Genomic DNA, 21,215 nt, shown 5'->3' with positions numbered 1-21,215 from the left:
CCCTGGCGGTTCTCTACCGCCAGGGTCAGAATGAGGGCCTATGTCCACTAGGCTTGACGACTCACAGAACGCCTAGACAGACACAATGCTAGGCTTGACGTTGTGAAATGCCACATCTTAGACTTCATGGTTGACGTCACTACCAACATAGACAGAATAGTTGAGATAGAAAAGCAACTTGCCACTGCCATGGCTAACAGCGAGGGCTTGGAGGCAAGATCACATCATAATAGAATAGGCATCACAGCAATAGTAGAAACCATGAACCTGTGATGCCCGGATGCCTTTGTCAAGTTTGTGTTCTCAGCTTTTCAGAGATGTACCTGGTCAGTAGAGCTCACCAGTCCTTTGGTCCTCATCCTCCCCCTGGGGCTTCATCGCAACCCCCAATCACCCACCTGTTGAGTTTCCCAGACCGTGATACTCTCCTGTTTCTAGCCGGACAACAAAGACCCTTACAATATCAGGAAACAGAGCTATCCATTTTCCCAAATTTCATCCAAGCTCTTCAGGCGGCCTGTAGGAAGTTCGCTGACATCAAAATGCTGCTCTTGACAGGGGAATCCACTTTGGAATGCTATATCCTGCTCACCTAAAACACTACAAAGAGGGGAAATCCCATGTATTCTCCAACTATGCTGATGCGCGCTGGTTCTTGAAGAAGCACCTCAAACCTGTAGCGCCATATCATCAGTCCAACAGACCTTTGTCCAACGAGGGTTTGGAATAATCACTTGTATGCCTTCTTTGGATTATTATTCCCACCTGGATCATGGCCTTTTCTGCACCCACAGTTAGATGTAGACAGCGGGGTCTTGCAGCCACTGCTTACTCCCCCGTCTGCTATTGGCTATGTTTCTAAGCCCCCGCTGCACTTTTGTACACTCCACATCAATGCACTTGTTTTAATTATGGGGGAATGTTAGGAGAGCATATGTACCACTGCTGCTTCTAGTTGGATACTGTTGGGATGGGCACCATTGATTATAGGGATGCTCAGTGTGGGAGGGTGGTATTGGGGGTTGAGGGAGGGTTGTCATTCTAGATTTATGTTCCCTAGATCATCTGTCTCATACTACACTCTGCACCACAGCCCAATTAACCATCAGAGCATTGACAGCAGGGTTGCAGTGTCTCCTGACTGCTCTTGAAACGTAACCTTCCTAACATGGAATGTACACGGTATTAACAATCTGCAGAAGGGTAAACAAATGATCACTTACCTAGAGTACCTTGGTGCAAAGACAGACTGCTTACAAGAGATCCATTTACTTCTGGGGGGGTTGCTGAATCTGGTCCTAGACACAACATATGATTGCTTAGGTACAAGAAGCACAGCAAAACCTCACTCACCAGGAGTCTTAACTGACATCCTGGACACGTTTTGCCTTTTAGAGATGTAGTGCTTGCAGCACAGCAGTAGGCACAACACACATTTCATACCACCCCTCACGGGTCACAAACCTGTATTGATTACTGGCTTGTCTGAAAGACTGCTACACCCTGGGTCAATGAGCTATTCCATTTGCCAGGTACTCTCTCTGATCATTCCCCAGTCAAACTCACTCTAAAGCTGTTGTGCTCCAGACTTTACCGGCCACAGTGGCAATTTCCAAGTGATGCCCTACATATCATGGTCTTTTACTCTGAGTTGTGGGAGGAAATTTTAGGATATTTACGTCTCAACAAGGAGTCTGTATCGTCTCAAGCACTATTATGAGATTCCTTTAAAGTCTATTCCCGTGGTGGACCCTTTTCGAAACAGTGGGGAGTGCTAGGCAACACAACACAATATACAAGACTGGTGCTGCAATCCTTCTGGCCTGTCACTGCCTTTTACAAACCTATAGAGATTTAGTGGAAAGGAAAACATAATATATAGGTAGATATGCACAAGCCAGACAATACAAGGAGGGGGAGAGAGCAGCAAGGATGCTGGTGTCCCTTTTAAGGGGGACCTACACTGAAATCATGTTGCTCAACTTCTGATTTTAGAGGGCATGATAATAGGTACCAATGAAGAGATCAATAGAAGTTTGTTCATTACTACAGCCATCTCTACACCTCACACTCCATGGTGACCACAGGGGCCATACAAGCTTACCCCAGTGACATTGCATTTCTGTGGCTGGATAATTCCCACTGTGAGTTACTAACCTGCCTTATTACCAACAATGAGATACTAGTGGCCATTGAGACTCTACCTGGCTGCAAGGAACACGACAGAGAAGAACTGAGAGGAGAATTCTACAGGACCTACAGACACATACTGGCCCCTTGTCTTCTTGAGGTCTACCCTAAGGTCCTCGAGAAGGGGATCTGCCGAAGCCTGGCAAGGGTTCCACTGTGTGCACCTCATATGGGCCATTGTCACTGATAAACATGGATTACAAAATACTTGTCTAGGTGAAAGCCTCCAGATTGTCCGTTCTCATGGATCTCTGATTTCCACAGCACAGTCTACTTTCATACCCCACAGATCAACAGCTGTTACCCTTCGCATGGTTTACGCAGTGGTCAATCAGATGAATCCCAAACTAGAAGCTATGGTTGTACTCCTTGATCCTGAGAAGGCATTTGGCTCCCTAGAATAGCAACTTCTCATGGAAATACTGACTTAAGTGGGAGTACCATGTGGATTCACCATAACTAGCACAACTCTTATATGCAGGGTGCAAATGAACGGTCTCACCTCCGAACACATCCATATCTATAGGGGTACTTGCCAGGGGTGTCCTCTATCACCCCTGCTGTTTGTCCTCACTATGGATCTACTGGTACTGCTGTTATAGGAGACACTTGCATAAGGGTCTCAGTTTCCAAGCAGGCTGGCTCCTGCGGTCTCTTTATGCTGATGGTATATTATTATGCATGAGGAACCCAGTGGCAAACATAGGCCCCATAGTCTCTGAAATTATCAGGTTCAGCAGATACTCCAGTATTAAGATTAAGTGGTACAAATCTGAGCTCTTCCCCCTCATGAAGTCCCGTCTACAAATGGATTTAGACTACCCCATATGATGGATGGCAGACTAAGTAAGGCACCTGTGCATTACACTTCACAGGGACAGAGAAACAATTTTATTCACCTCAACTGTAGCCCAGCCTGAGAAAAATTACAGTCACAGAAAGACTTTTGGAATAAACAACCTCTGCCCTTGGCCGGCACAGTGGCGATTTTAAAAATGGTAATATTCCACAATTTTTATACCTCTTCATGAACATCCCTATTACACTTTCAAACATTTTTTCTGCTCGTTCTGGATCATACTGCTCAAGTTAGTGTGAGCAGGAAAAAGCCGAGGATCAGCTGGGATATTCTCAAACTATCTTCCCAGAGACGTCAGCTGGAGGTATGTCACTAGTGCTCCTCCCGTGGCCACCCACCCACAGGCCCCCACCGTGGATGACAATGGAATACCTTCCGCCGCCACCCTTGCCCTCCCCCGGCGATCTGATTACATCGACGTGCACATGGCGCACCCACATCATCAGAGCAGGGAATAATATGTGGTGTGTTTTGCATGGCTCTCACAAGGTTTACTTACCTAAAAGCACTTGTAAATGGTTGATTTATCAATTATATTTAGGGATTTTATTTCATAAAGTCATTGGTGAATAAAGTTTTTTTTTTTAACCATTTACTTATCTTCATGCCAAATCCAACTAGAATGCCTGAGATGGACTAGTGGGTGGGTGTGCAATAAGGTTTTGGTGTTTATCTTTGCTTTTTACTGTCCATACATACTCTCCCCTTATCGAACACTTTGCCATCACATCTTTTTGGAAACTAGTCACTAAGGGAATAATATGTGGTGTGTTTCGTGTGGATCCCACAAGGTTTACTTACCTAGAAGCACTTGTAAATGGTTGATTTACATTTGCGGATTGGCAGACTGGAGTGAGGCTTCCACCCACGGCCAGCCGGACCTCTCAACCGGTGCCCGGTCATGGCTTCCCCACCCAACCAGGCTCAGTCATAGCTTCCAGACCCAGCCAAGGCAGACCCAGCCAGGGGCACTGAAGACTCAGAACTGACACTGGGAATTATTTTGTGTATCTTTTGGACTACTTGATGTGTGTGTTTTTTTTTTTTTTTTGTTCACCTCCATCCAAGGGAAACACTGGAATTCTTACCATACTCTGAGCTCCATAACCCTGGGTAGAAGGAGTGAATCTGTCTCCTTGAACCTCAAACACTCAAAATGTTGAAAATATCACTAAAACAGGTGTCGGAGGGTAGAAATGGGCCAGAGGCACTGAAGGCTAAGAACCGGCATTGGGAAGGAGTTTGTATACCTTTTGGACCATGTGTCATGTTTTTTATTCACTTCCATCTAAGGGAAAAACCTGAAATCTTACCTGACTTGGAGCACCATAGGCCTGGGTAGAAGGAGTGACTTTGTCCACTTGAACCAGAAAAACTCAAAATGATGAACATATCACTAAAAAAGGTGTTGGGAGGCTAGAGAGGCACTGAATGTTCAGGAACTGATACTGTTAAGGGGTTTAGGTACCTTTTTGGGCCATGTAAAGTGTTTTTTTTTGTTCACTTCCATCCAAGGGGAAACCCTGGAATCTTACCCGACTTGCAGCTCTATAGCCCTGTGTAGAAGAAGTACTTTGTCCCCTTAACACCTTCTGTGCCTAGGTCATAATGGTTACATCCCCTGCTGAGGGCTTCTCAGAGCTCTCACGGGCTCCTCTTCCAGCTCGGCACCAGGTGGGAAGGGGGGATGCTATGCCTTCATGCAGGGCTAGACACTGCTCTAGGGATTAACCTGGTGGGAGAGCACAAAAGTCACCCTGCCCTGTGTAGTGACTGCCTTCATCATACCGTGGGCTCAGGGTTCCTCCTTTGGGCGGGTGCCTTCCACCTTCCTGGAGCCCATCAAGGGGAGACCAGGAGGCTTTAGCCCGAACAGCCCCACACCCTCTCCCCACTGGCCTGCTCATTTTCCTTGACTATTAAGCCCCCATGAAGTGGTGGCTTACAGAACCCTGGGTGGAGACAAAGGTTTGAGTTACCCGGTGACCCGCCCGCCAGCCAGCTGGCCACCCAGACGGCAGGCCATCTGGTCGGCTATCCCAGCGACAAGATGGCCCAGGACGACTCGGTGACTAGATGGCCTGGGATGACCCAGCGGCCAGAGTGACCCAGGCAGCATGGCAAACACCACAGCAAAGACAAGAGCGGCCGTGCACTCTGAGAGGCTCCTTCCCAGGGCAGCTTGCCTCCCAGCGACTTGTGTGGGCCAGGGATTCCCACCCTGACCATATGGTCGCCCTACTGACTTGCAAGGGATCGGTGCCCCCATCCATGGGCCCTGTGGCACAGGTGGGGAAGGGGGAGGCCCCCGTGCCAGATGGCATGTGGGGGAGGCAGCCTCCAAATGGCCGGCATCCCCTCCCTCCCCACCAGCCTGGCAGCAGAGGGACCACCACCCCCGCAGGTGTGGTGGTGGGGGGACACGGGAACCGACAGACGGAGACAAAAGCTTGGCTCAGAGGATTACTTCCAATAGATCGCTGCAAGGTAGCTGCTCTGCTACTTAAGAAACCTTGACCCAGAATCAGGTAATTTACAAGTGATTTAGCACGTGGTGCCCAACGAACATGCAGTGCACTAAGGACGATGTCCACATTTGCTTAAATTCAGAAGGTTGCCACACCTGATCTGAGGTCGTAGTCAGATGCCAAAGCAGTGGGGGAAGCCAGGACCACCATCCCCTGGGCTGCAAGGGACAGGGGGACATAGCAGCACACCTTTACACCTTTTTTCCTGGGGCCAGAAGATGACCCACCCCCCCCCCGGGGTACCAGCCACAGAGGTGCGCACCCAAGACAGTATGCATAGGCAGCCGTGGGACACCACAGACAACCACACGCAGCATGCAGCCAGGCGCCACAGGATGTGCCCAGGGCAGACCGGTCCCTGCCCACACTCCGCCAAGGCAGGATGGCAAGGCTAGGTGCACCGGCAGATACCCCCATGACAGGCCCAGTAGTGGGATCCTGCTGCAGGAAATCAGGGGGGTCTGACCTTGGAAGGGGAGTCAAAGGGAGTAGAGCCCCAGCCAAGCCCTGGGAAAGCCCCAGGGCAATTGACAATCAAGCAACCCTCCGACAGGCGTAGCCCCGGGAGAAACCCGGGGCCGGAAGGTGCATTCGAAGTGTTAATGATCAGTGTCCTGCAATTCACACTAATTCTCGCGGCTAGCTGCATTCTTCATTGACATGACTGAGAAATGCACAGAGTGCAATCAGATTCCCTGGGTTCTCAGAGAGACCAGATGGCGGTGCTCAGAGAACAGTCAACTGGTTGCATTGTGCCTTAACAAAAGGAGACTGCACTCGTCCCTGCAGGGGACTCTGCAGCCTGGGTTCTCTAAGCCCCAGCTGACATTGTGTTACAAGGGGGGGGGGGCAACCAACCTCTGACCAGGGCCCTGAGGCTTCTTTACACACCTAAAAAGCCCTCACAGGGCCTGCAGGACCCCGTCCAAGGCTATTTGCCACCCAGCACGGCAGAGGACAAAGCTCAGACAAGGGTTTCCCATTTCCAGAGCCCCTGAGCCCAAACCAGCAGAGGAAGCCTCCCTTGGCCCAGTGTACTCCATGGCCCTCCAGGGTACGGTAGGCTGGAGGAAGGGAGCACCCATCCTAGGCTCTGGGACATCAGTTTGCTCTGTGAGAAGCCAGGTTTAAAGTAGAGACCCATTGGATAGGGCTGCAGTGTGGCCACACACCTGGGCCCCCAGGGCAGGACGGCCCAGGCTCTTGCGGTGCCCAGTCCCAGAACCACTGGACCTCAAGGGGGTCTGGAGTAGCATGTCCCTAGTAATCTGGAGGAAGGCTACCACCCTTTCTTCTACTCCGTGTGCACTGAGGGACGGAGGGGACCATCGGCGATAACAAACTGACCTCCTGGAGCCCTGGGTGGACTTTAGGAAGCAAATGGGCCCTCATCGGGACAACCGGGGAAGCCTGGCCATCTGGACATGCCATAGGAACGCAAAGAGCATGACCAGAGGACCCGAGTTGTCAAAGCAACCAGATAGCTGGGTCACAAGGTTGTAAAAGCTCCCCAGGAGCCCTGCATCGGGGCCAGAGGACAAAAACCAGGATGGGGGCTCCCACCCCAGGACCCGAACAGAGCCCCTGACCTCGAACCGGAAGGGGAAGCCTCCCCGGGCCCGGCATACTCCCAGGTCTGGGCCGCTCAGGGTACGGCAGGCTGGATGAAGGGAGTGCCTGCCCCAGGGCCCGGAAGGGGCCCAGGATCCAGTCGGGGCTCTCTGAACACAGCAAACCTCAATTTTAGCTACAAACAGAAGTTTTTCTCACATTTCTGACAGGGATCACTGGGTCAGCACAAATGTCCTAACACACAGAATTCCCCTCAGTCTCCCGAGTAAAATGATACCTCACTTGTGTGGGTGGGTCAAGTGCCTGCAACAGGGAAAGGCCTAAAATCTTGTAGCGATTTTGGGGCTATCACAGCGAGTTGCTAAGCGCAATTTGTAAAATGTGTTTAGGCTAACACTTTGGGCACCCACACAAGGGAGGTAGTGTTCCGGGTCCACCATTGTTTTCAGACCCATATATGTCGCTAACTGGAAGAAGGATGAAAGCACAAAAAATAGGAAAAATGGGGTATGTCCCAGTAAAATGCCAAAACTGTGTTGAAAAATGTGAATGTCTGATTCTAGTCTGCCTGTTCCTGAAAGCTGGGAAGATGGTGGTTTTAGCACTACAAACTCTTCCTTGATGCCATTTGCAGGAAAATAACCAGACACTTTCTTCTGCAGCACTTTTTTCTCATTTTTCCCCCAAACTCCAAATTTTGGCTAATTTCTTGGTCCCCATCAGGGGAACCCACAAACTCCAAGTACCTTTAGAATCTCCAGGCTGTTGAAAAAAAGGACGCAAATTTGGCGCGGATAGCTTATGTGGACAAAAGGTTATGGGGGCCTAAGTGCGAACAATCTCAAATAGCCAAAAAAGGCTTGGCACAGGAGGGGGGAAATCCCTGGCAGCAAAGGGGTTAATGGAGCACTGCGTTTAACGAACTGTCCCTTTTTGCTCTATAAACAGAAATGCTGACTAATTAGTTAAAGATTCCTGTTCTTTGAGTTAATTGATGCCAATGGCCCTGCGCAGTCTCCCACTTAGCCAGCAATCATTTTGCCTTGCATATTAACATTTTAATAACGAGGATTTCGCTGGGAGTTCTATTTATTCTAATATTTTCTTCATAATCATGTACACACATTTTCTTTTGGTCTTTCGTTATTCCTCGTGTACGTCTTTATTTATCATCAGTCGTTTTGTTGACCGATAAAAATCAATCCTTAATTGCGCCTTCATTATCAAAGCACCACCGTTTAAAATATCCTTATTCACAAGAGAATGAATGTGACTCCCATATCTTGTTGTTATACAATCTAACACAACAATACATAGAGCTTTCCACGTAAATCAAATTGTTCGAAGCAATTAATTAAATGTAGCTGTTCTATTGACTGCCTGCTAGAGTCATCGGATGTGTTTCATTCCGCAGATGTTAATGAATGCACCTCTCTTCCTGAGCCGTGCAAAGTTGGATTCAACTGCATAAACACAGTGGGCTCCTACACCTGTCAGAGGAACCTTCTAACGTGCAGCCGAGGCTATCATTCGAGCGAGGATGGCTCCAGGTGCATTGGTGAGCAAAATCACTTTGTCATAATAAAGCGGTTTTTATGTATGAATTGATTAGGACATCAAATAGCGGCACGGCTGTAACGTCAGAACAACACAAAGAACAACAGTTGCTCCATAATTGTGAATCCCTAAATCCGTCACTTCCGGTGATGGTATCTACGTCAAATATCACGTGAAGCATCCGGGGAAGGGTGAATGGCCATGTAATGTTACTTTTGATAACTTTTAATGTATTGCACTTTCGTTGGTTTTGGAGGGAAGGGTGTTTTTTAAGAATTACGCTGTGTCTTTCTCTTTGTTAAGCTGGAGTTCCAGACGTCAGTTCACTAATGGTGAACTATGCGTGTTCTAGGGGGGTAACGCAGGCCCCTGCAGCCCCTGCTACCGAAGGGGACCCCCGACCATTTAGGGACTCCCAGTCCTCCAGGGGGACCCCTTTCAGCCATAACTCAATTCATATCTATGAAATGGGCAATTTACGAGCTCTCATCACATTCTGCAGGGGGCCCTCCTCATTTTGTGTTAAACCACCGGTGTGTTCCAGTAGTAGCCAATCTGAAATGGATGTCTGATAGCTCTTGCACGGGCTTTTTAAGATGATGGTTCCAGCTTTTTATATGTTGAGGTACAGCTTCGTAAACTCTAATATCCTGAAAGATGTTTTCTGTAGCTTGGAAACAAGGAGACCACTGTCGGGAAATCCTACAAATACCCTAATACCTCTGTCCTGCGACCATAAAACCTGTCATAAATGCAATCTTTGTGAGTAACGTGCTCATGCATTGCTGGGTCACATTGCAGATGCTGTGCATACAGTGTCTGCCATTCCCCACCGCTCTGATGCATCTGTTCAATTCCTACTTCCTGACCATGTAACTTCCCTACCACCTTTCCCCATCTACTACTGATGTTTCTGCTTAGTTTGATAAAAAACACTGATCTGTGGTTGCAGTGAGATCTACACTCCATTAACTAGTATATAATAAAAAAGTGCTGATTAATTGATTCTTAGTTAAATCACTACATTGTGTTATGTTATTTGAGATCTTTCAGACTGCACTGTTGATCAGAGGAATGGTGTACTGATACCATGCCGGAGTGCTGCCTCAAAGATGGCCGTTCCTTCAATAACCAATAAGGGCTTTTCCTTCATTATTAAACTAAGAGAAAATTTCCTCAACATCACGCCAGTTGTACCAAAATGGGTTAGGTGCCTAAGAAAGTCTCTGTTACAAGCAGGATAGTCAGTGATCCAGGATCTGAAGGAACCAACGTTCTGCATTACACTGGACTAGTCAAGATAACGACCCACTGCTTTTAGCAAAATCTCCTGTGTCCATATATCTAGCAAAGTATGATAAATTCACCACTTCTATTTTAGAACTAACAAGCTACAAGAAGTTTCTTTCGGTCTATTGTTATATTTGTTGGAGACAGAGAACAAATGATGTAAAAGCTGAATGTGTGTTGTGGTTAGGAAGAATATTTCAATCTAATCATAAAGTGTGCATCATAGTCATAGTTCTAAGCAGTGACCCTGACTTTGTGGCAACACAGTGCCGGGTTGGAGAGAGCTATGTGCGCATATGTGCTTGGCTGGCCCTATGCGGCCAGCCAAACATACATGCATACTGAGGGGAGTGCTCTGTGCACTTCCCTCACTGCTCGTCACCTCCATGGCCCGCCCCTTTAAAAATAAAACAATAATGAACATCATTTATTATCGTTTAGTTTTAAGGTTTGCAGCTCCTTCTGCTGGTGGGGGCAACACCATAGCGGAGGAGCCCCCCTTGCTCTTCTCCGTCAAACGGAGCTGTCTGTAATCTCTAGCGCCTCAACAGAGTTAGTACATATTCAAGCTTGCATGAACCACAAGCTTTTGAGGGTTGCATCTTATTCTTGGGAGTGTGCTGTATAAACTTCTGAGAAGATTGTTTAGCTTTTCTCAAAATTAGCTCAGTAAAAGTAGTCAGGATTTAGAGCTTGGGAGTGCACCATTTTCTGCAGTCATTCGGTTTATTATGGTTGTTTGTGAATAAAGGCTCGTTTTTTCCCACTAGCTTTATTCTGCAAGACTATCCTAATAAGTCAATAAAAACTGGTTTTCTCTGTGAATTTAAAGTACAATGTGCTTGCCAAACGTATTTTATTCTATAATGCACAAGGAGTGGTTTCAGACTATAAATTCTTATTACTCAGTACAGAGCACAGTTGTTTGTACATTACAATATTAAAAGTTTAGTGATAGCGACCTTCAAATATATTGACTTCACAATATCAACTACCAACATTGTACCTAGGCAAGCATACACAGGGTGGTATAAATGTATCATTAACTCGATTTTTACTTCCTCATGATATATTGATAGTGTATGTCGATATTAAATCTTCCATATTGTGGGGGTACACCAATAGAACATGAAAATTAAACATATATAATCAATAAGTCATTCAAGCAGCCTCAATAGCACTAGCAATAGCACTTCTTTCTTCTGTTTACTCCTTGATGCCAGTTGCAAAACATCTATCTTAAATATCACAAACATTATTTTTACATTGAAAGCCCCTATGCAATCAAAATATCAGTCTTTCTCTGTATATGTGGACTCTGTTTTACAAGTTTGCATGGGCCCTGGGACGACACAATGGAATTGAATTTAGCACCTCACCTGCGGGCCTTATCAATGGTTAGTAAATTGACGCTATGTTTTCGGTTAAGTTCCTTTGAGCGAGAACCCACAAAAACCTTTAGGGAGTGAGGCCCTTTATTTCCAGGTGTCTTATAGCCATTGTATTGTTGTTGCATGTAGTGGCAGCTTGTTCTTTGTGTATCCACCACCAGTAGCTCAGTTTTACATAAACAATAGCATTTGTGACAAATTCCCAAAAGTGTGGACATGCATTTTGGAGTTTCAGAGTTGACTTCATATTGCAAACCAAGGTAATGTCTCTTTTTTATGTGTGCATTACACATCTTCAAGGGCAACAGCAAAAAAGGTCCTTGCCTCTTCAAGATTCATTCACAACACCAAGGCTATTATTACAACTGTGGTATCCCAAGAGGGAATACATCTCCAGGTCATTCGGAGAAGCCTTGTGTATCCGGAATTACGAGGTCCAGACATACCAGATGAGGTAATCCTAGGATCAGAAATATCTGGCCTGGAGTCTTGTGGCAACTGAAGGCAGCTGCTTGCAGCCTTAATATTAGTCCCCACACACATTTCAAGCAGGAGGTAAAAGTGTGTGGATTTGGTCCTTATTTCCACCAGAATGAGGAAAAACAGTCTGATTTGGGCCCGGTATTCTCGTGGAATACATTTTTCTTTTTGTTGATTGTAGTTAACACTTAAAGGTCCAATGGATGAACAGCATCCTTCCTAAATTGAACTGGAGGCATTCCTTTCAGCTCACCTGTTGCTACGTATTGCAATACACATTCCATTCCAAAGGTGACCCTGGCATTCACTTTTAATGGAGAAACGTATGAACAAATATTTCACAATTCTCCTTCTCTGCCTGAATATTATCTAACCTGAAATTAAATTAGTTATTTTTACGAAGCAAGCAGGGCAAATATTGTTAGTTTTGAGATGGTTGTTTTTTCTTACATGAGCCCATGAACTTCTTGTTTTATAACCCTGTTGGTCTGCTGGAAATCAAAGATAATTGATAAATATGAGAAAGAGGATCAGTGTATCTGCCCCCTTACACTATAGGTGTATTTTCTTTTCGTGATGACAAATCTTTTCTACATTAGGTGTTAGCGTATAAAGAGCTAGAGGTCATGATATGCACGTTTCAGACTCCATAAATTTAAGAAAATGATGTAGTAATCTTACCACTAGTCACTTACAGTACTCGGGCAATGGTATTCTATTACCAGAGCAGTCTGTCATGGATAATCAATCACTACAGTAGACAAAGTCAAAGCTTTATCTTCTTTCCTTTTTGCATAGATTACCTTCATATAATGCTTTTGATTTTTCATGGGGCAGGCGCATACTGGTTGTGTTTCTGGATTCAAGCAAACTATTTATTGTTTTGTCATTATGCATAAAATGCTCTGCTGTGCATGCTACTTTTATGTGGTATTGGCCAGCAAATAGCTCCTTGTAATGTTTAGCATGTCTATACAACACCAGTGCTGATCCTTATCCTCATAGCATATCCCCCTGACTCCCTAGGGTTCCAGTTTTGATTGTTTATCCTCAGAGTACTAAAGTGAACTCATTGGGCCACAAGCTAGCTGTATTCTTGTTCTTACTTGCCATTCAGTTGGTATAGTTCATGTATTAATATTGAAGGTTAGTAAAGCATTGTGTGTAGCAGTTTGGTTAACTTAGAATGCAGAGAATAATACATGGTGACAACAATAGTAGCAGGGGGTTAAATACAGTCTGATCGGTTGAGATTGAAACTTTGCCAATGTCCTTAAGTTGAAGCTCCTGAGTTCAACTATAGTGCAGTTAAAGACAAGACTACATAGCACAGATTTCAAAGATTTCCTCAACAGCTAGTGATTTGGTTCAGAGCTCAGATGAAAGCTGAGGGGGTTCCAATTTGAGTTCATAAACAACCAGGAATCAGTGGCCATGGTTCATTCTCTATAAAGGACTGTTGGGTAATTAAAAGAGCGGATGCTTAATGGAGGTTTGTGGTTGGAGAGTAGCTAGGTGCAAGTTTTGGTAAATAATCTGGGCCTGTTTACAGTATGCCTTCTGAATGTGACATAGTTGAATGTTATCCTTGTGTGAGCAAAGAGTCAGTGAAGTATATTCAGAGCTGGTCTGCTGTGGTCATGTTAAGCAGAATTTGACACATTCTGGCTGCCTGATTTTGTGTTTTTTTGTGGCCTGGCAATGAGGTTTTTGAGGACGTCAATGTACATGATGTTACAATACTCCAGTTGTTCCAGTGTCAGCTGTATTCTGTCATCAGTTTGGAGTAACATTTGAATTTTTCAGAGTTGGGTGAACTAGATGTCGTTGCACTTAACTGCTTTATTAACATGAGGGGCAAACAAAAGCTCAGAGTCTAACAGTGTCCCCATAATTGCCTTTTTTCGAAGAGATTGAAGGAGCAGTTCTGAATCTCGTGGCTCAATGAAAGGTACAGAGTAGTATGTAGTAGTACATAGTTGCTCTCAAAACCAGCATCTTAGTCAAAACGTCTGTTAATTTGCAGAGTGCCACAGTTGCCATAGTTTTTTGCACTCTCATTGAGCTAAAGGAAAATAAAGCAGACAATATAACAACTTGGCCAATTGTATTTCAAAGAAATAAGAATCTGTAAGTGCTTCCCATTCCAAAATAAGATGTTCATAAAAATAACCTCATAAATCCACTCCAATATTCAAAGCAAAACATTATTAACAGCTTAATGGGCTAAGAATACATATTTCCCTGAAGCTACAAAGACCACAAACTCCAGAGTTTCTTCCACAAACTAACGTTTTACTCTACAAATTATACTTTCACACGATGGTCTTTGGAATATCATCTTTCCACTCATAATGGCTGTCTATGTGCTCCCTTGGTTTTAACTGAACACGTTCGCTGGTGAACTTGAGGCATCCTGTTTATAAATCTCCACATCTTCCCAGAGTATTTTTGTTTCTCTAAGGAAATTAATCTAAACTGAAAGCAGATTGTAGATTATTTTAGTGTCAATAACAATGATTCTTTCCTTGATAAAATACATTCACGCAAAGAGTTTCGAGTTTTGAGTTTTGAACCTAATAAAAAGTAAGTAAATAAATTGAATATTGTCACTTAAGATATTGAATGTATTGGAAATGGTAATTTGCGGGAGTGGTTGAGTTACCTTTAAACTGCACCACAGGAAGTGTACTGCATTGTACTGGAGTACTGACGGAGGCTTTGATTTAAATCCTGGCAGAGACTTTTATGCAATGATTCATGATTGAACTCCTAATGTCCCACTTATCCTAAAAGAATCTGGCTAATGAACATGCATCACACCCATGATCCAAAAAATCATGATGGAGGCCCTTATATGGAAACATAAGTAGCATACCCAAAAAATCTGCGCTCAGGAGACAATTGTTTCATTTTAAACATGAATAAATGGTGATGGTGGCAATAATGAGGAAGTTTAACAGCACAGTGTACAAGTGCAAGAATGTGAGAGTGAGATGTATGTGAAGTTATATGTAACCACTAGCCTGGCACAGCAACAAAGGCAGTATATTTTAAAGTTTTCATCTATAAATTAGATTCCAAGCCAAGTTATAGCACCTTTTGAGGATCATCTGATAGTTAAATGTTTCTACTTGCGAAATTTGTTAGCAGCTTGTAATTATTTTCTGTCCTGAGGAAGTCCAACTGATTCAGCTTCGGAGTCAAACCATGGGCATATCTATCACAATTTACAAACATTGTACAAGTCATCTATTTCATTAAGATTTATTGGAATGTGCTTTTGATGTCAAGAGAAAGTAGCTCCAACTGGAGGCCAAAATGGCAGCACCAGTAGAAAAGAAGAAGTAGTTTGATGATACCCTGAAATCCTACATAATGCCTTCTAAGACACATGTCCCATTGAAGATATTGCCGCAGGGGGAGATTAGGGAGCCTCTACCAGGCAACACCAGAAGCACAAAAGGCGCTGCAGGATGATGATGATTTTTTTTAATGAGTAAGTATAGAAGACTCAATAGGAGATGGAACACATGACGGAGATGGCACATGGTAGGATGAACAGTTGAACTTTTTACAGTAGGAAGTACTATCATTGTCTCTTGTTATATCTCAAAGTAGGGAAGAAGGTAGCAGACACAAATGAGGAGCAACCAGCAAAAGAACAAGCTAAGGTTTGTGTTTCACTAGAGACTCTACTCCCAACAAAATAGAGGAATCATTTTTTGCCCGTATTCCCTAGGACATAGCCACCAATCTTAGGATGAGATTGAGTAGCTTATGCAACACCTGACAGAAAAGTACAAGTAAGCAAACATTGTCTTTGACGAAGGCAAGATAATCACTAATACATATCTGAAATCTTCTTTTGATGTTGCAGACATGGTTAGTACAGAGTTATGTATGGGCACAGTACTAAGTAGGCATGCTTGGCTCAGGATCTCAATCATCTTCAAACCAGAAGTGCAAGCAACCATAATCAACATGCTCATCACAGGGGAAATTTCTTTGGGCACGTGGTGGATTAATCCTTGCAGCAAATGAAAAAGTATAATGAAATCTTAAAACTGATGAATGTGCTGTGTGAAAGGGTATATTACAGAAGCAGACTAGCAAGCAACAAAAGGCCTATGGAACATCCATTGTTTCAACAGCACTAGCATTCTTATATTGCTCAGGGATCAGGTGCACACGAAACCGTCCAAAACGGCAGCAACCTTCTTAAAGAAGACACTTCTTTAGAGCCATAGCAAGGGGAAGGGACCATTCCACAAGGGGATATGTTCTATCTAGTAAATGTCTGGGCCACATGCCACATACAATATTTAACACCATTAAGGGGTCAGATTGGGAGTTTTTCTTTAAGAATGGCAAAAGATTACATTTGACATGTTGATACTGAACATTATTAGACCCGAGTACTGCACATTTATCAGACACAAGTTCTGCATCAGGTTAGAAAAGATATCTACAAAATCACACCAAAAAAGTAAAAGTACGAGACAAAGCATTCCAGACTTTTGCAACAGGAAATGCAAGACAGTCTAAAGAAGGGAGCAAAAGAGAGAGGGCCAAATGAGGAGTGCAGCCATTGGATTTACTCTGTGTACTCCTGAATCAGAGAATATGACCTGACATTTAGGCTGCTAGTGTATCCAAGGTTCTTGAACAAATTTGTAAATGCTAAAAAATTGAAACAACAATGATGAAGCAGCAATGGTCAAAAGGGAGACTAAATATTGACAATTTATCTGAAAGGCTCCTTACTCCATGTCCCTATGAAAAAGAATCACAGGCTATATCTCAGGATTGTATTGAGGAATTCTCTCTATCAGTTTAAAGTTCTACCTTTTGTGCTAAAGACAGCACTGAATATATTCACAAAATTAGCAGTGGTGCCAGCTCACTTGAGGGGCCTAGGGATACTTGTCTACCCTTAGATAGTGATTGGCTTGTCAAGGCGAATTTGTTCCTAGAATGTTAGAACAATATAAATCAGGTGATGATGACAATTTACTGATTAGGATTCTAAGTGAACATGTTTCTGGGGGCGGATGTAGAATCAAACACGGCTAAGGTTTTTCCTCTACAAAAGAGTTCTTGCATTTGACAGAGCAAGTTTGCCTTTATTAGATGTCACAATCTCTGACAGTGAGAACAGTGAGAGAGATTTTAGGAATTATGGCATTATGCATTTCTCTAATACAATTTCCAAGGTTAGATATGAGACCTGTTCAGAAGTGGCTCGTAAACTAGTGATCACAGGCTACAGGGGATTGTGATGATCTAGTGTTTACCACAAGCAAATTGAAGAAAGATTTTCAGTGGTGAACATGACAAGAGGCAAGTGTGTTCCACAAATAAGTAACATGAAAGGTGGTACAGGTTCAAATGGATAATACTGTTATTATGTTTACTTGAACAAAGAATAGAGCACGGAATTGTATGCTGTACCCTGGCTAGCGCAGAACATATGAAAATGTTTAATACAAAAGGAAACCTCATACGTATTTCTGGAGATCAAAACATAGAGGAACACATGCTAGCAGACATGAAGTGATATGCCTGAATGGTGTGGTAGACATAATCTTCCAAAACTGGGAAAAACAGCACATAGACATGTTCGCAAAAAACATAAAATGCTAACACCTTCCACAGTGAGCACGGTACTCACATCTGATGGAAACGGCAGACAGCAGAATAATATAGAGTTTTTTCTATACTTTTTAATAGTACAAGGGCAAAGAGTGTGTCACCAGGAACTAGCCTGCCTCTGTCTGACAGTTTGATTTCTGATTAGGCCACCTAGGCCTACCAAAGAGATGCATAGAGATGATTAGGAATGTAAGACACTACCACAAGCAAGTGCTATGACAAAAAAAGGGATGAGATTTATACACTGGAGTACAAAGGAAAGTCTATTAAATGACTTAACAGAGGACACAACAATCATAGGCTCCTTGATACACACTTACGACTCTCTTACACCTCCACATGAATACATCTACCAACTATAATTGCATGTACATAAGGATCTTCAGAAAATACTGTTTTATTCTACACCAGTGATAGAAAGAAAAAAAGAATGTACTCAAGAAGGTTGGCTCTAACTCCCATTTGAAGTAATAAACTGATACTTACACAGCTCATGAGACAGCCTTTTAAACCAATGCACAAAGTAGCATTAAAATATCTCACACTAAAGGCAGACTTTTTACATATGATCACCTATTTGTGTGGAGTTAGTGAGTTCCATGCCTTGCATATTCAAGGACCTTATCTACAGTTGTACAAGGATAGAGTTGTTATGGCAACTATCCCTGATCTAATTTTCAAGAGAATCAGTACATCCAGTTACCATTCTTTTTACAATAGTCAAAGGCACATGTGAAAGAAGTTCTTTATACATTAAATATAAGAAAAGGCATCATGCGTTACATTCAGAAGACAAATCTGTCACGGAAGAGCGAACACGTTTTGCAGCACATGGTGGCATCAGTGGTCAGGGGTGCATATCTTCCCAAAACAATATTGTGTGGTTGTCCATGCAAACAGGGAAGCACAATTGGGTCACAAGGCTCTTTAACACTTTTTGTATCCACAAATCATTCCCACTTTCCTCAAAGAACTAATACCACTACGTAATCCATGCACCACATGTGAACCTAGAAGAGATTGACAGTGCAAAAGAAACAAAAATAAATTACTTATTTATCTGTATTAATAACTGCACTTCTAGATTAACATGTTATCCACCAGCCTCCCCAATGAAGGGATGGCTGATCACATGGAGAATATAAGCAATATGAGAAAGGACAACATGAGACAAAAGAGTCTCAAGATAGTGACCACCTAGTGGGGCATTGTAGGATTACATTCAACATCAAAGGGCGCTGGCAGAACTCCTTCTCTGATCAATTCCCAAAAAAAGAATTACAAGAAATAAAGGTAGTTTCCTGGCTGAACAATAACTGGTGGAATATTACGCAGCATGCAAACATAGAAGAGCTTTAATCCTCTAAACTATTGATATAGGTAAGTAGCCTATGTATAAGTCACACCATCAGTAAGTGAATGGTGGTAAGAAATTGCAGTAAAGGCTCTTAGAGAAGCATTTTGGTGTTGTGCTTGAGTGACTAGAATGGTACTCTCATTTTGTTTTAGGTTCTTGTATCGAGACATATAATGGGAGGAAGAGGTGTGAGAGTGCATCTAATTTACATTATTTCATGTTGACTCCGCCTTATTACTCCTGATTATGTGGCTATGCAGACCTCTATGGATCCAGGCAATAACAATTATGAACGGTATGTACTGGATACAAGCAGTTACAGTGGGCGGTCAGTTTAATCCACAGGAGACAAGGACATCAACCTGCAGTTCTAGAAAAAATACAACTTATTATAGTGGTTTTACAAAGCCAACTTTGGCTGATTATCTTAAGAATTGATCTAGTATGACTAGGTGTACCTTCTAGGCATAGACAGAACAGGTGAAACTATAGTAAGTGCTTTCCAGAGACTACATGCAAATTTTAGTGGAGGAACACAAAGGCGTGCAGTTGGGTTATTACCAGGCTGAATTACTTTCTTTAGGGCTCCACTGGAACAGGACTTGTAGAAATTCAGGATAGATGACCTGGTGAAAATACCAGGAGTCGGCATAAGTGCAATCCATTGCCTGCTTTGGACATACACGGCCATTGAGCTATTGAGAAGAGTGTAAGAGCCAATCAATTGAGAGGCATATCCAGAAGGTGTACCTAGGCAATAATAAGTCAAAATGCTCTTTCACATCTAGCTAGGACAAATAGAGATTAATCAGTTTGTGTGCACTTGTTACATGCTTTGACCACATTTCTAACTTTAATGACTAGACTCACTGCATTGTCATTTGGATTTTCGTATGCCAAGCAAATTTTGGGCATTGGTTGCTTGGGTCAATCTTTGAGCAGAATAGGTTAAATGAACTGGTCAGCACCTCTGTGGTAGTAGGTAGAGGTTGAGTAGGAACAGAAAGATAACTGGTCCTTGGGGGGGAAAGGAATGAGTGGCAAAAGTGGGTTGAAAAGAACAGAAATTGTCAGACACTAATGTGCATACCTTGGAGATAAGAGGAGGATCAGTCTAGGATACTTCCTTAAATTCCAAGATTTTCGACTATCAGTATTAGGGTAAGGTGGTAGTGCTACTGTATGTCTGACCACCATCATTTTTAGATAGTCCCAAACAGTGATTTACTGAGATTCTGTGCCTATGCCTGGGCAGAAGTCAATTTGGTGGTCAGAAAGAAGGTTGTTCCCTTCTATGCTATGACATCCAAGAGAATGCAGCATTTTCCATTAGCTTCCATAGTAATGACACATTAGATATTAGTAGTGGGCAAGGTCAGACAAAAAAGGTTCAGTTTTATGATGATTGTTAGAAATAGGGTCTCCAATTGGCACTGGTTTGCACCCTGTCTAAGTAGGGACCCTCACTGTAGTGAGGGTAAGGAAGTCACACAGCTAAGATAGCCCCTGCTCTCCCCCTTATTAGCTTGGCTCAAGCAGTCTGGCTTATCTCAGAGACAATGTGTAAAGTATTTGTACATACACACAGTAACACAATGAAAACATCCCAAAAGTACTCCACACCAGTTTAGGAAAAATAGACAATATTTATCTGAATAAAACAACAAAAATCCAACATACACAAGTACGGGTACGAATTTTTAAAGATTAAATCTTAGTATAGCGCTTAGAAACACAATAGCTCCAACTGGGGTTATCATGGCTACTTGACGGAGTCACTTCCAACAGCCCGATGCCACTCGTGAGGGAGTGCGGGAGTGAGGGACAGTCACTGAGTCGCATGGATCCCAGGTACAGTACCTTGGAAAACAATGAGGAAACAGAGACATTACACTGAGCTGGAACCGGTGCAGCATCGGTTCCTTACAGCTACTTGGGAAGTGAGCCATTGGTTTCTTACTGCTAGGCAAAGGAGGTGAGGCGTTGGTTCCTTATGGTCGCAGGGCAGGTGTTGGTCCCTTCTGACAAGGTGGGGTCCATGAATCCAGCAGGCGAAGGTGTGAGGCTTCAACATTGTGGTGTCACGATCACACCACAGGGCCACAGGTGCTGCAGCGGATTCAGGTGCCACAGATGTCAGTGACATGGCGCTCTGGACTCAAACTGTGACAGCACTCCCAAGGCACTGCGGCGGCATCAGGCCAGCGGTGGAGGTTGCCGTAGTTGCACTCAGCTGGGAACACGGCTGCGGCGAAGGCAGTGGCGCAGGGTCAGAGAGCCGCACCAGTCCTGAAATAATTCTGGACGTTGATGCACTAGTTTCTTCTTTGTTGAAC

At 43.8% G+C, this 21,215-nt stretch overlaps 1 protein-coding gene across 5 annotated transcripts in view; it reads left to right on the top strand.

Annotated features, from left to right (window-relative positions):
• FBLN2 (fibulin 2) overlaps positions 1-21,215 on the top strand; it is a 737,488-nt gene that overhangs the window by 650,518 nt on the left and 65,755 nt on the right. For all 5 annotated transcript variants that reach the window (XM_069206615.1, XM_069206613.1, XM_069206614.1 and 2 more), the window contains one exon: positions 8,564-8,707. In XM_069206615.1, coding sequence (XP_069062716.1) covers positions 8,564-8,707 — 144 coding nt within the window. The remainder of the gene's footprint in view (positions 1-8,563; positions 8,708-21,215) is intronic.

Source organism: Pleurodeles waltl, chromosome 9 (assembly GCF_031143425.1).
Source record: "Pleurodeles waltl isolate 20211129_DDA chromosome 9, aPleWal1.hap1.20221129, whole genome shotgun sequence".
NCBI lineage: Eukaryota > Metazoa > Chordata > Amphibia > Caudata > Salamandridae > Pleurodeles > Pleurodeles waltl.
The sequence above is the reverse complement of the archived record's forward strand: the minus strand, read 5'-3'. Positions and strand labels throughout refer to the sequence as shown.